This window comes from Dermacentor andersoni, chromosome 8 (genome assembly GCF_023375885.2).
Source record: "Dermacentor andersoni chromosome 8, qqDerAnde1_hic_scaffold, whole genome shotgun sequence".
Classification (NCBI taxonomy): domain Eukaryota; kingdom Metazoa; phylum Arthropoda; class Arachnida; order Ixodida; family Ixodidae; genus Dermacentor; species Dermacentor andersoni.
This window is the reverse complement of record NC_092821.1, coordinates 149,882,239-149,896,222: the sequence shown is the minus strand read 5'-3', so window position 1 is coordinate 149,896,222 and position 13,984 is coordinate 149,882,239. Positions and strand designations below refer to the sequence as shown.

General features: G+C 43.2%; 1 protein-coding gene across 1 annotated transcript in view; it reads left to right on the top strand.

The window, feature by feature from the left end:
* Positions 1 to 2,111: 2,111 nt before the first annotated feature.
* dor (vacuolar protein sorting-associated protein 18 dor) overlaps positions 2,112 to 13,984 on the top strand; it is a 55,107-nt gene continuing 43,234 nt past the window's right edge. Inside the window, exons 1-8 of the mRNA XM_072290051.1 lie at positions 2,112 to 2,560; positions 2,896 to 2,966; positions 3,901 to 4,010; positions 4,831 to 5,012; positions 7,711 to 7,798; positions 8,302 to 8,381; positions 9,743 to 9,855; positions 12,340 to 12,428. Of these exons, the coding sequence (XP_072146152.1) occupies positions 2,471 to 2,560; positions 2,896 to 2,966; positions 3,901 to 4,010; positions 4,831 to 5,012; positions 7,711 to 7,798; positions 8,302 to 8,381; positions 9,743 to 9,855; positions 12,340 to 12,428 (823 nt within the window). The 5' untranslated portion in view covers positions 2,112 to 2,470. The remainder of the gene's footprint in view (positions 2,561 to 2,895; positions 2,967 to 3,900; positions 4,011 to 4,830; positions 5,013 to 7,710; positions 7,799 to 8,301; positions 8,382 to 9,742; positions 9,856 to 12,339; positions 12,429 to 13,984) is intronic.

The window sequence follows — 13,984 nt, the reverse complement described above, 5'->3', positions numbered from 1 at the left end:
GGCATCTTGTTCATTCTGTCCTGTACGTACGGGCGTGTGCTTTTAGAATATATACAGAATTTTTAAAGCTCGCCTGTGGCAGATAACAGAACTGCAGTCCTCCAGCCGTACTGTTCAAAATGGCGGACATAACTTGTACGAGAAATCGAGATGCATACTCGTCTAATTGATGAGACATTGCTAATTAAGCTTTTCAATTACTTTCTTTATGCCACAAATTACAGTTTACGAATTGTAGCCGATTAGCTTTCAAGGCGTACTCACTTGGAACGAATTCTGAGGACGGCACGGGTTTATGCGTCAGCAAACTTACGGTAAATATATCCTATTGCTCCACTTACATTTTGAACAAAACGTCATTTTGTGCGGTGAAGCCTAAAAGTAAGCCGCACGTATCTATTTCGTCACAGGCTTTGGGAATGAATATATCTCTAAACTCACTGGCTACAACTGATCAATTGCAATACGGCCCCTTAAATAAATAATTCCTATTAATTAGTAATTACTTGTTAATGTTCGATCATGAATTTCGATTTGTCATGCTAATAATGTCCACATTTTTGAGTAATCCAGCTTCGTGGCTAGAATTTATGCGTGTTCTTTAGAAAAAATTTATAGTCTAAAAAAGACCCTGCATATTCCTGGAAAGTCTTCGCGAGACATTGTCGCGAAACTTATCATTGCCTTGTGCTGCACAACTTGGATACTGAATTTAGCGTTGCTCGTCATAGGATCAAGTTCGCAGCGACGCAATATATTGTCTGTCGAGGGAATTTCAGCCACACAGCAACATCGCATCTTGCCACACAACGACAATCGTAATCTGTCTTGTCCGCATTTCCTTTTTTTAACGCTGCGAGCCGGGTACTTCCAGGTCACGAACGACACGCGCGTTATCAGCATGACAGAGCATTCTAGACAGGAAAGTAGCGCGCGCAGCGTTTTCAAGAAAGGAAACGCAAGCAAGACAGATGACAATTATCGTTGTGTGGCACCCCAAAGGGTGTACATATACACCCCAAAAGGTGTACATTTGTTTAAAAGTGTGTACACTCTAAGAAAAGTTTGCACCCTTAGGAGTGTATATCTGCCACACGACAATAATCGCCATCTGTCTTGTCCACATTTCCTTTCTTTAACGTGGCGAGCCCGGTATACTTCCCAGTAACGAACGGTATGCGCGTTATCAGCATGACATAACATTCCCGAGAGGAAAGTAGCGGGCGCGGCGTTTTCAAGAAACGAAACGGAAGCAAGGCAGATGACGATTATCGTTGTGTGGCGCAGATACACCCCGAAGGGTGCAACTTTGCCTAAGAGTGTACACTCTTCACTCTTAAAACGGTTGCACCCTTTGGGGTGTATCTTTGTCCCACAACGATAATCGTCATCCGCCTTGCTTGCGTTTCTTTTCCTGAAAACTTGGCGCTCGCTACTTTCCTGTGGAGAATGCTGCGTCACACTGATAACGCGCATGCCGTTCGTGACTGGGAAGTACCGGGCTTGCAGCGTTAAAGAAAGGAAACGCGGGCAAGACAGATGACGATTATTGTTGTGGGACAAGATACGCCCCAAAGGGTGTAACCTTTTCTAAGAGTGTAAGAAAAGTTTGCACCCTTTGGAGTGCATCTCTGCCATACAACGATAATCGTCATCTGCCTTGATGCGTTTCCTTTCTTGAAAATGCCGCGCCCCCTACTTTCTTGTCGGTAATCATAGAGTAGTGAGAAACTCTATGTCGGTAATGCTACGTCATGCTGATAACGCGCATGCCGTTCGTCACTGGAAAGTACCGGGCTCGCAGCGTTAAAGAAAGGAAACGCGTCAAGGCAGATGTCGATTATTGTTGTGTGGCAGATATACACCCAAAGGGTGCAAACTTTTTTTATTAGAGTGTAAGAGTGTACTTGATAAGAAATCAGATATAATACATTTCTGATGAATATGCTAGCTTGTATACAACCGCGTCGCTCCAGCCATGTATAGCAAGGCGTCACAGCTAAGTTGCAGGCGCCCGATAGAAATGTAATGATTTTATAAAACTCCGTCCACATCGAAGTGGCCTTTGAGTGTCCACATATCTTTGCACAGCGCGATTGGCGGAGGTCAGTTGGCAACAGTGAATTCTGTCATGGCCGCCTCCACATGCAACATGCAATTGTTTGTTTACAGTTCTTGCTAAGCTTTCGTTACGCCGTGTTTATTAATAGAGATCGATGCTGATTTCGTGTGTTAGGCCGAGTACTTAAGCGAATCGATACCGTTTGATGTGTGCATATCTAAAGTGCAGAGTGTTGTTTACGAAAGAGTAACATGCACAGTATGTAAACTGTTGATAGGTGGTACGGTGGTACAACGCCCCCCACGACAGGAATTCAGTTTTAAATGCTTAGCAAGTTCTCATGCATCAACCTGTTCGTCAAGATTAGTTCTTTCTAACCCTGATATACGAGGCTAAATAGCACAAAAGATGGCGTCTTTGTTTGACCAGTATGAAGAGGTGACCTCGCAATCGGCCGGTTATCTGGGCTCTGCCAGCCGAACCGCTTTCCCAGAACTGGTAAGTTAGTTGTAAAATTATTTCGCTGCTATTATTGTTCTTACTCGTTACGAATGTGTAACCGTGATCTCGAAGGAAGCCAGCTCCTTTTAACGTATAAGTAGTTCCCTTGCGACAATCGGCCTAGTTTAACGAACTAGTTTCTGTTTAGGCAACTCAGTGTTGTTTGTGGCCGCTGCGTCTCAGTCAGATACCAAACGACAAGGACTGATTGTCGAGCGGGGACACCAACTGGAGGCACCGAAACAAAAAAATAAACGTGTCTCCAGATGGCCTCAGTGACAGCCGTGGTAGTACGTGCAGGGGTTGTACTCGGGGGCTTTTCTACTTTTCAGACGACGGGCTACATCAATGCCTCGCTCGAAATGGAAGCGCCGATCTTCAAGAAGACGAGGATAACATTCACGTAAGGTTCTTTTGGCTAGAAAGCTGCTTCAAGCGCTTAAAAAAAGTACCGGTGCCAGAGAGATCTACTGGCCTTTGCTCAGCCAAGCCCGAGGGCGTCGGATCAAATCCCGGTCGCGGATGCCACATTTCGATGGGTGCGAAATGCGAAAACGCCCGTGCACCATGCATTGGGTGCACGTTAAAGAACCCCAGGCTGCCGACATTAATCCGGCATCCCCCCAATCCAGCGTGCATGATAAAAAACATCGTGGGTTTGCCGTAGAACCCCAGCATTTAATTTTTTCACCTCTTGGGGGAAATAGTGAATGTAGAAAAAGAAACGAAAGAAAGAAAAAAAGAAAGACAGCGTTTGATAGTTTCCTCGTAGATGAAGCAGCGAATTCGAAATTTGAAGGTATTTTTAATTTGCACTTTAAGGGGACCTGCCAGTTACAAATTGTGGACATTTAGCATATGTTCCACATTTCGTTAGAAATTTAAATGCTTGCAACGCATAAGAAATGCTGTACACTGGACAGCCCTGAACTATTCGTTGCCATCAGTTCTTATTGCAACTTGCGGATTCTACTGTCTAAGCTCCATATGTATATTGTTTGCCATGTAGCTTCCTGTTTGGTGCGGTATCATAGAATTTCGTCAAGTTTTGTGTCTCCAGCAACTGGCAGAGGTATTTCATTCCTGAGAACAATATGTGTTTAGTTGGGGTTTCTTGTAGTACCTGTGTCTTTTACAACATTAAATCTGATGGACTGATGTGTTCTTATTCTTACATGTGCTCACCATTGACCTTGTAGCTTCAGTTCAGTTCTCTTGTAGCAGTGTTGCATTGGAAGTATAAATTACTCACTTGGTGGATTTATTGTTCGTTTGATTGATTCAGGCGCTGCCTTTACTCATACTCAGCGTCGTCCTTAATGTCCTGCTTTCAACAGGCCTCCTCACCCAATCACACACTTGGTTGTCAGCAACCAGATCCTGGTCCTTGCCATGGCCAACAAGTGCCTGCTTCGAATTACCATCACAAATCCAAACAATCCGCACGGTGAGTTTGTAATGCCTTTCTCCATGTCACTTAAGTTCAAGAGGAAACCTTCACATTGGGTTCCAGTTTTGAAAAGTTGCAGGAACGGGCTGGCTATCATTCGAGTCAAATCAAAGGCTTAATGCTGTGCTTACAAGAAAGAACGCCTGTTTTGTGTTGTACGTTTGCCTCCTCTTGTGTCCGTGTCTGCAAGCCTAACTTTTTTCCTAACATGAATCCTTACCATCTGGCTCCACTTTCTGTTGTTCTGTGCTTCATTTGGCTGTTCATTACCAGCTTTGTCTGCTAGCCGGGCAGGTCTATTAACAGCATTTGAAAAGTTTCATAGAGCCACTTCGAAACGGCGTAGAGCCACATATTTGTCACGCAACCATGACAACTTCGTTCTGTTCTGACATTGTACAAGATTGCTATGCTTTATTTGTTTACGAATGTACAAAATAAAAGGTGAAGGTACGAAAATGAAATGACCAGCACAAGTTGATTTCATCTTTGCATCTCGGTCGTTTCACTGTCAATGGGCAGTCTAACAAACATGCTCAACTCGCCAGGGCCCATACTCTCAGTCAATCGCTTTCAAATATTTCTTTTAAAGATATATTTCCACTTTCATAGTGCGCTGACCCCTAAGCCAGCGCACAGGACACTGCTTGTTCCAGGGAGTTGTTGCACTGGCTGACCCGCTGGAGATGTCGCACCCAAGTGAAAAGCATCCCAGCAAATGATTTGCGAAGAATGCAGCGCCAATTTTGACAGTTTTAAGTTTGTTTTCCCTCGTGTGGAGCTTTCTTCTATCTCTCTCGCTCTTTTTTTGTCACAGAGGTTGATCTGATCCGGTCACTCGGAGACAAGGGTCATGCGGCCAAGATCTACCAGCTGTTCCTCGACCCCCTGGGTCGGCACCTGTTGGTCAGTGTGGTTCACTCTGATGGTGAGACGTTCTTCGACAACTGCTACCTGCACCAGAATGCCGCGAAGGCTCAGTCACTCGCGAAACTCAAGGTTTGTCCACCATTTTGTCATGCCGAACTAAAGGCACATGAAATTCAGGGAAGCATTTCTACATGAGAAAATGTATTTGAGACATGGCAGCAAGAAGCATGTGCTCACAGCTTTAAGGCAAGAGAGAGGAAGGGAAGGGCAGGGAGGTTAACAAGGCTTTGTCCAATTTGCTACCCTACACGTGGAGAGGAAAGCAAGACAAAGAAAGAGGCAGGGGGGCAAGAGCACAAATGCTTAAATCATGCATGGGAGCTGGAAAATGTTCAGTGTGTCTACAGTAAGGCACTCAAATCAGTTACCTTCGGGTATTGTAGAAGAGCTTGTACTATGGCTTGCTCGGCTGATGAACAATGAGGACAAGCTCCGAGCGCTTTTGATTTGGTAAAACGCTTATTTTACAGTCTCCTCAAGACACATTTGAGAGCCTAGCATTGTTTTGTCGAAGCGAAGGGAGAATAGGGGCAGAGGTGGCGATCAATTTAAATATCCATCATTCGATTGATCTTTAAGACAAGTTTTGCCTTGGCCAAAGCCTGTCTTTCTTTTCGTTAAGATTTTAAGGTATTGAGCTACCTATTGTATATCCTTTGTTGTCTGTTCGCTAGATAGTGAAGTAACCAGTATCGTCGCAGATTTCGATGCTGTCTTCATGAAGCTTTCCTCCTTGCCGTGTAGGGTAAGACTGAGACAGCACTGAATTGGAGGATTTACCTTGGGGGCCAACTGTGATCGCTGCATCCAAATACATATTAAATGCAAAAATGCTCCTATTAGATAACTGCTGAACTGATGCAAAGAAAATTTGGTGTATTTAATAGAGAAAGCTGGATTGTTAAAACTGTAGGAAGCTGGATTTTGATAAAGGGCTTTTTAGTTTTTGCAAGCAATTGCCAGAACTTGGTTAAGATTAAAAATAATTTTAGCATGAAGTTTACAAATTCGTAACTCTGCGTCAAATACGGAGACCACGGTTTGGTAAAATTGGAAGTTCTTTAGATCTAACCTTCTGCAGTGAAGAAACTTGATACTACTATATGAACTTACATGAAATTGTCGCAACGTTTAACAAGAGTTTCATAAAAGTCCTACTCACAAATTGGAGGTGTACACGTCAGAGCTGTGTATAACGCATCATTTTTGTCCACATTTAGGTGTCTCGGTAGTCGTAGTTTACAGAAGTGTGGCATAATTTTTTGATTGCTGAGTTACAGATTTGTAAACATTATACTTCAGTGTTCTTAAATTCTGCAATTTTCGCCACTTCTGTAAAAAAATTGGTCACCTAAATAAAGGATTTGTTCCCTGGAGTTTAGAGATCCGATTTTCTTTTTTCACGCAACGAGACTGTGCAAATTCAGTGCAGTGGATGCCAAGCGAAACATTTTTCTTTGTTCTCTCTTTTCCATCGAGAAGTCTCGTGGTTTTCTGTGTGCCAGTATTTCACTTTGCTGCGCAGAAAATTGCCTCCAGAGGTGCCACTGCTGCAGCTCCTCAATTTAAACTGCACGTCCCAGAACAGACGAGTTGAATATTCTTAAGAGTGATAAGAAGGGCTAGTGGGTGGCTGTTCTATTGCACACCGCCCATTTGTCCATGTTTTCTGTACATTTTCACATAGAGTTGCTCACTATAATACCTAGAGGGAAATCTGGCGCCACCGTCTATGGGAGTTTCTTAAGGGGGCACCGTGCCTAATTGAGAATGGCGGTATATGTGTCTGCGAGGCTCGCGTTGGCTGGTGTTGTAAGAGGCTTCATCTAAATCTTCATAAAATGTTTCCATTCACGCATATTACATCTTTACTCACCTACAATGCATGACCAAGCGAAGAAAAGCAAGAACAGACGACCAACTGTTTCAAAGCGAGCGCGAACCTTGTCAGTCCTCCAACTTTAGCGGCCCGCTGATGCTTTTTACGTAACATATAGTCGTACACGCAATAACAAGTTCTCATAGTTAAACAAAACATGTTTTCGCATAATAATAAAGCTAATATCGCTTTTCACATGCTGGTTTAGTAGAAAATGAATCATTGTGACAGACGGAACGGTACTTGCCAAGCGTGTCTTCAAAGTGTCCTGTCTCTCCGAGAATGATGCCAGTCCGAAGTCACAATATACCGGCATTCCCATGCATACCACAGCGCAGCAGCACCACATTTCCCTCTAGGTAATGTAGTGAGAAACTCTATGCATTTTCATATAGTGCAAGAAGAAAGTATAGACGTAATATCCATGTGACCTCCCTCTGTGCCGCTCTCTGTGAGTCAGCCAGTACTGGCGTTGCACTTGAGGCAGCATTGTCTGCGACAGGTAGCGCCGCTCCGATTCTGTATTTTGGTCATTTTCTCACGTACGCAAGCTTTGTTCTCACTGGGAATGACGAATTCGTTAACACATGAGCCTAATCTTCCACTCTAGCTTGACTTAATACTCTCCTTTAGTGTCGCTTTAAGATGGCAGCTGCCTGGCAAAGACATTAAAGTAGCGGTCTGTATTGAGAGTTGGAACGCATTATTTGGCTGTGAATCTTGCACATTGTCCGCCTTCTGTTAGTGCCTAAATTGTATCTAGCAATTGTAGTCATTACTCTGATTCTCTTGGTTTAAAAGCTGAGGAATCGGGCCAAGCGGTACACTGTAGCACGTGGCCACTACGAGGTCAGTAATGACCTCCTGTCATTTTTTTTTCTTTTTCAGGGACACGTTATCAGTGCTGTTGGCTGGAACTACGAAAACCCTTCTGAAAGTAACTCAACAAGCTTTATTCTTGTCGGCACAACCAAAGGTATGTGTTGCTACTAGTTGCTGACTTAGTTTGCTCATGCTTTCTTGTGAAGTGTAAAGGCACAAATTGTAGGGAAAATTGTCATCCACCTGAACTGCAGCACAAAGCTACAAAGGAAACCCACACAGATTTCTCAGAAAGAAAGCTTTGCACTCTGAGAAAAATTTGACCTGGTTCAGCGTGCCTCATAATCAGATTGTGGTTGTGGCACGTAAAACACAAGAATTTTAAATTTATTTCTTCTTTAAAGATGCAGAATTGACTGTACCTGAGCAGACAGTGTCAAAATTTATGACATCATGATGAGTTGGCATGGGAGCTTCGGGGGGGCGCTCCCACCTGTGTTTCGTTTCTGTATCTTTTCTGGCTTTAGCCGAGGACTCCTCTTACACTAGGAGTGGCAACTTTTCTATTGCAGAAGTGTAATTTACTAATACAGCTCACCCTGATACATGTTCCCCTCTAGGCTCTGTTTGACTTGCTGATGGTACAAATTGCCGCAGGCATGATTTTTGAGACCGAGCTGGCCGCCACTGACGACCGGTTCTTCTTGCAAGGCTCACCGGAGCGGTATTGCAAACTGGTGAGTTGGCATTGAAAGGAAAGTGAACAATCGTTGCATTCTAACGTATGGGGCAGAAACAAAGAAGCTTGAAAAGAAGTTTAAGGACCGCTCAATGAGCGATGGAACACAGAATGCTGGGCACAATGCTACAAGACAGGAACACAGCGGTGGTGATTAGAGAGCAAACGGTTGTAGGTGATATTCTGGCTGACATTAAGAGGGAAAAAAAATAGAGTTGGCTGGGACATGTAACGTGTAGGGTGTATAAAGAGTGGTCTACTGGAGTTGCTGGATGGGTGCCAAGAGAAGGGGAGCACATTGGAGAACGCCAGAGAAGTAGGTGGCGTGACGAAATTAGGAAATTTGCAGGCACAGGATGGGGTCAACTAGCCCACGACAGGAGTAATAGGAAATCGCTGGGAAATGTCCTTGCACTGGAAGTGGACATAAATATAGGTTGATGATGACAATGGTGAACTTTGCATCACATGTGCAAGTACAGGTGAATTTCATTATAGTGAAGTCGTATCAGACACAGAAGTATCTCCATTGTATCCAGAGTTCATTTAAGTGCATATTCGTTACATGGCGGTGTCGGCGAGAAACATCTTAGACTTAATTCATTACATCTGATAGTTTGTTGCATCCAATAATTTATTATATCTGTGCTCTTTATATTAAGGTTAGACTTTGTCTGATACTGAAACACAAGGCCTGCAGGGGGTTTTGCGGCTGGTATGGCTGGAAAGCTCTGGTGCCACACCACGTTACACTGGGCAGCAGGGGCAAAGCAACTAAATGGAAGCTTTACTTCGAGAACTCTCATTTAAATAACATGGAAATAGAGAAATCATTTCGCTTGGCATTCACTGCACTCAATTTGATATAGTTTGTTGCGCTCGAAGTAAAAAACGTCGCGCACTACTGACTGTAGGGAGTGAATTTTTTATTTGGGTCATCACTCCTTTGCAAATAATCTCTGAGGATGGTGGAAAAACACAAAAAAACTGGAGTACCAATTTCACAACTCTAACTCGGAGATGAACAGATGAATGATTACGGAGACGATTCCGTAAGCTGCGCCTACCGAGACATCGGTAGCGGACAAAAGCAGTGTATTACACGCTGCTCTGAAGCTTACATGTAACTTGTGAGCTAGACTTTTGCAAAACCCTCATACACATTGCAAAAATTTCGCGCAACCTGCAAATTCGTAAATCACATTTGTCCACTTCAGATGCTCTCAGGCATGCGGTTTACGGACCTGCGATGCTATCCGTCTTTGGCTGCAAAGTTATGAAATTCTTGTAAAAAATTAGGAAGTCCTAAATTAAACTGAGAAAATGCGGACAGCTTTGTTGTTAAACCTTGTTTCCCAGGTCTTCCAGCTGAGTCAAGACCTGAGCATAGGGCCGATAATGGGCCTCGAGGTTCGGCGCTTCGTCCCACGCAGCTTGGACCAGCGGTGCTTCATCGTAGTCACGACTCCGAGGTATGGAGCTGGCTTGTCTCATCTGATTTGCGACATCTTTATCTAGAAAAAAAAAGAAAAAGCCCGAACTGCTTTAAGGGGCCCTGAAACCCTTTTTGAATGTAGTAAGTAAGCATTGCCGATCCGTTAACAAGTCTCTCCTGTGGACATGTGAGCCAAGTATTATTGCACTGCATGCCGCAGGAAATTTACAATTTTATACCAGAAGCAGTGAAAAATTGCTTGCACTCGCTCTTCCACAATGTCGTCATGCAGCATCTTCACCAGCAGCTGGACCGACAACAGCTATTGACTGATTTCATGATCGCGAGAACATTCCCACTACTACAGTTATTACTCGTTTGAGTTAAGTAAATGAAGAATATAGACGTATGCCATCTCAAAAAGACAGGAAAGCCATTTGATCTTTCCACTGCCAGTCTAAACGTGACAGTTGCATGTTGCAGCGTCTGCTGCGCCTGGCCTCCGAGATTAAAAGCGTAGCGCAGTTATCGTGGACAGCCATGGGGGGGCCGCCATGGGCCGCCTCGCCACCGAGACGTTCTAACCTCTGGGCGGGGTTAGTGAGGCGTTCCTCCCTTGAGCCCCTTGCCATCTTCCCTGTGTAGCTTCTAGCACGCTAGTGAAAATTAAACAATCAGAAAGCCATGGATCGGTCCAATAACTAGTATGTCTAACTTTGCTTGTGCTTGAAGGATTAGACTAAATTTTTGCAGCAGGATATTCGTGAGGTGACATAATTTCATAGTGTTGTCATTCTATCAGTTAGCATAGTGTTTCAGGGCCGCTTTAATATAGTAATGACATATTTTCGGAATTGTAGCAACTCTACCACGCATCTTGATTGTAAAAGAATGACGGTTTTATTTATTTATTCATTCATCCATTCATTCATTTATTTAAATAGTAGTCTAAATGTCTTTACGATGTTACAGAGAGGAGTGGGAGTTCAAAGCGTGCTCAATATGGCTTGAATGAAATGTGGTCAGGGTTGCTGGCGATGGAGGCGTAGAATTGATTCCATTCAGATGATGCTTTGGTACGAGCGATTGTAAGTACTACATGTTGGTCTGGCAGAATGGCACTTGAACTTTTAAACGATGGTTGACAGAAGGTGAAACACAGCAGGGAGGAGAGAACAAGATGTGCTTCAGCTTTCAACTCAGGGTCGGTAAAGATTTTATGAAAAAGGCATTAGTGGGCTAGTTGTCATCTGTAAGAAAATTCGGGGAGGCCAAGAGATGATTATATTGCAGTAATACTGGCACTATGAAAATGGTTAGCAAACGATGAATCGAGCTGAATTGCTTTGAATGGCTTCAAGTGTGGGCACAAGTGTGAGGGTCCCATATGGAAGAAGTGTACTCAAGTTTTTTATCTTAATAATATTGGGTAAAGTTGGAAAGTGTGAAGGCCGGGAAGCATCAGATATCTTATTTTGGGATTAGAGTGGGTCTCGAAGCATCAGGCTTGGCATCATTGACATTACCACGACATCTTGATGCAGAGCAAAATTTTCTGATGTAATTTATGTGTAAGACTAGGTATGATGGTGTTGCACATTGAAAAAATACGCAGGAGTGCTGCTCACGTTTGTTTTCGTTGTACCCATTCGTAGCATCTGCAGCAATCACAGGAATGAAGCGAGCCAAGGTATGACGACGACGTGACACGTGTACCTACTTGGTACCAAAACTACTGGTACCTTTACCCTTTAGAGTGATTTGACACTTTCTTTCTTTCTTTGAGTATTCTTTCTAGGATTTAGAGCGCGCAGCATTTCACGAAACTCAGAAATAAAGAGAAGCTGAAAATGTTGGGTCAGTACTCTCCTGTAAGCATTGGAGGCACGTTTGGAGACCCCTTATGGGGGCATCGGTTGATTTTTGTCAATTGTAAAGTTGCTCAATGCTGTTTGGCACTGATAACACATGGCAAAAGATGAAGCAGGCAAACAGATTTGCATCCGAGTGTTCCCTTAGTCTTTGGTTCAGTGTTATTCGTGCCAGGCAACATTATGCGGTGCATAGTAGTACTTCAGTAGCATCAAGAACAGGCACATTCAGGCCAAGTTGGAGTGACAGAATACAAGACATAATAGTGCACACAAAAATACAATGAAAACGATAATGAAACATGCGTGAGCATTTACTTCCAACTGATCTTCATTTTACAATATTATGCATGTATGCGTGATTTTGAAACTAAGAGTGGGTTGAACTCAATTCTTGTATGTGCCCATTCATTGTATGCTTAAAAATATATATTTCTTTCTTGATTTACTTGTCATTAAGTCTTCATACTCCCATTTGCAGTTTGCTAACACTTACTGAAATTAGCAGTTGGCATCAAATTCTCTGTGCCGTTGCCAATTTGTATAGGCTTTAGCCTTGCTGCAGCATAGATGTTTAACATTGTTGTATGTATAACATTATAAACGTAATGGCCATATCACGCAGTTTTATTTTTTTAAAAATAATGCAGGCGGATCTACCAGTTTGTTGGTACCAGTGCACCCTCTGGTGAACAACCAGTGCTCCTGAGGGTGTTCAACGTCACCGACAATGTCATTGGTACTTGCAGTTTCTACTTACTTTTGGCTTTGTCAAATGTATTGTTCATGGACGTCATGCAGCCCTTCCATGCTGTTTGCTTCTGTGCCAACTGACTCGCCAAATTGTGACACAAACACCACATGCTTTATAGCCTTCAATGTCCAGACGGTGCCCAAAATCATAGATGTATGCAAATGATTGCCGCATCCTAGTAGTGTCTGTTAACTCCTGAAAGAAAAGGAAGCTAATAGCTTTTACGGAAGTCGTCTGAGTGCAAAGAACACAACGAACAGAACAGATGGAACGAGTTGGGCGCTACTCCTGCAACTGATTTGTTACAGTCGTTAGAGGACCAGAAAAATATGTGCACAGATAATGCAGGTGGTGTAGAATTTATCATGGCAAGGAACATAAATACAACTGAATTTCCTTTCTGTACAGAGATACAGAACAGAAGTATTACTGTGTCCTGAGAGCATGATCCGCTTGCTGGGCTGAATTCATTTGATGCCTGTTACTCTGTCACCTAGTCTGTCAACCTGACAGAAGAAGCCGACTTCAGGAGAAGGCGTGGCAAGGTGGTTGTGACCATGTGATAGTTTAGTCCACAGAACTTGTTGGCTAAGTTAGTTGACACTTGCGAAAGTCATCGTAGTGCAAATAATAGAGATGCAGAGGGCAGTATAGGCAGAACTACTAGACAGAGAACGACGCATAGACTTTGCCAGCAATACTTCTGTACGAACATCTTGAAGGGGCAGTGCCAGATGGCAAAGACAGAAAGCAGGGAAGATACGAGACCAGTGTCTTTCCTGCTTTCTGTCTTTGTCGCCTTGTACTGCCTCTTCAAGGTGTTCAACCACTACTAACCAGCCCAAATGTTGATTATTCATACTTCTTTACCTCGATGTGGAAGAGATAGTCAGTTTTTCTTCATTTTCTTTGCTGTAATAAATTGTATGTCAGGCACATAACTTTTGTATTTTGTATGCAAGAGATCGTCAGTTACCTGCCCTATGCATTACAAGGCCTGTCCAGCCCCATTTTTTCCTATTAACTAGAATATCGGCTACCCCCATTAGCTCTTTAATCCAGACCGCTGTGTTCCTGTCTCTTAACTTTAAGCCTAGCATTTTTTGTTCCATAACTTGTTGTATGGTCCTCAACTTAACTTTTAGTTAATCCCATGTTTCTGCCCCTAAGTTAGTACTGGTAGAATGCAATGATTGTGCACTTTTCTTTTCAAGGATAGCAGTAAGTGTCCAGTCACAACTTGGCAAATGCCTTCCACGTGTGCTCCAACTAATTTTTATTCTTCTGTAAATTTCCTTCTCATAATCTTTCACTAATTAGACTAGATAAATGTGCTCTTGCACTTTGAAAACGTCTTCTTCCAAAGTCTGTCTCTTCTGTCAGGTAAATGGACTGCGTGACAAAGTGACAGGCATCAAACGAATAATTCATCCCGGTGAGTGCAACGTGCTCTCACAATGGCCAGCTAATAAGGAGCCTTAGAAGAATGTCTTGCTAGGTTAATTGGTGAAACATTGCTTCTGTATATATTTTGTTTTTGT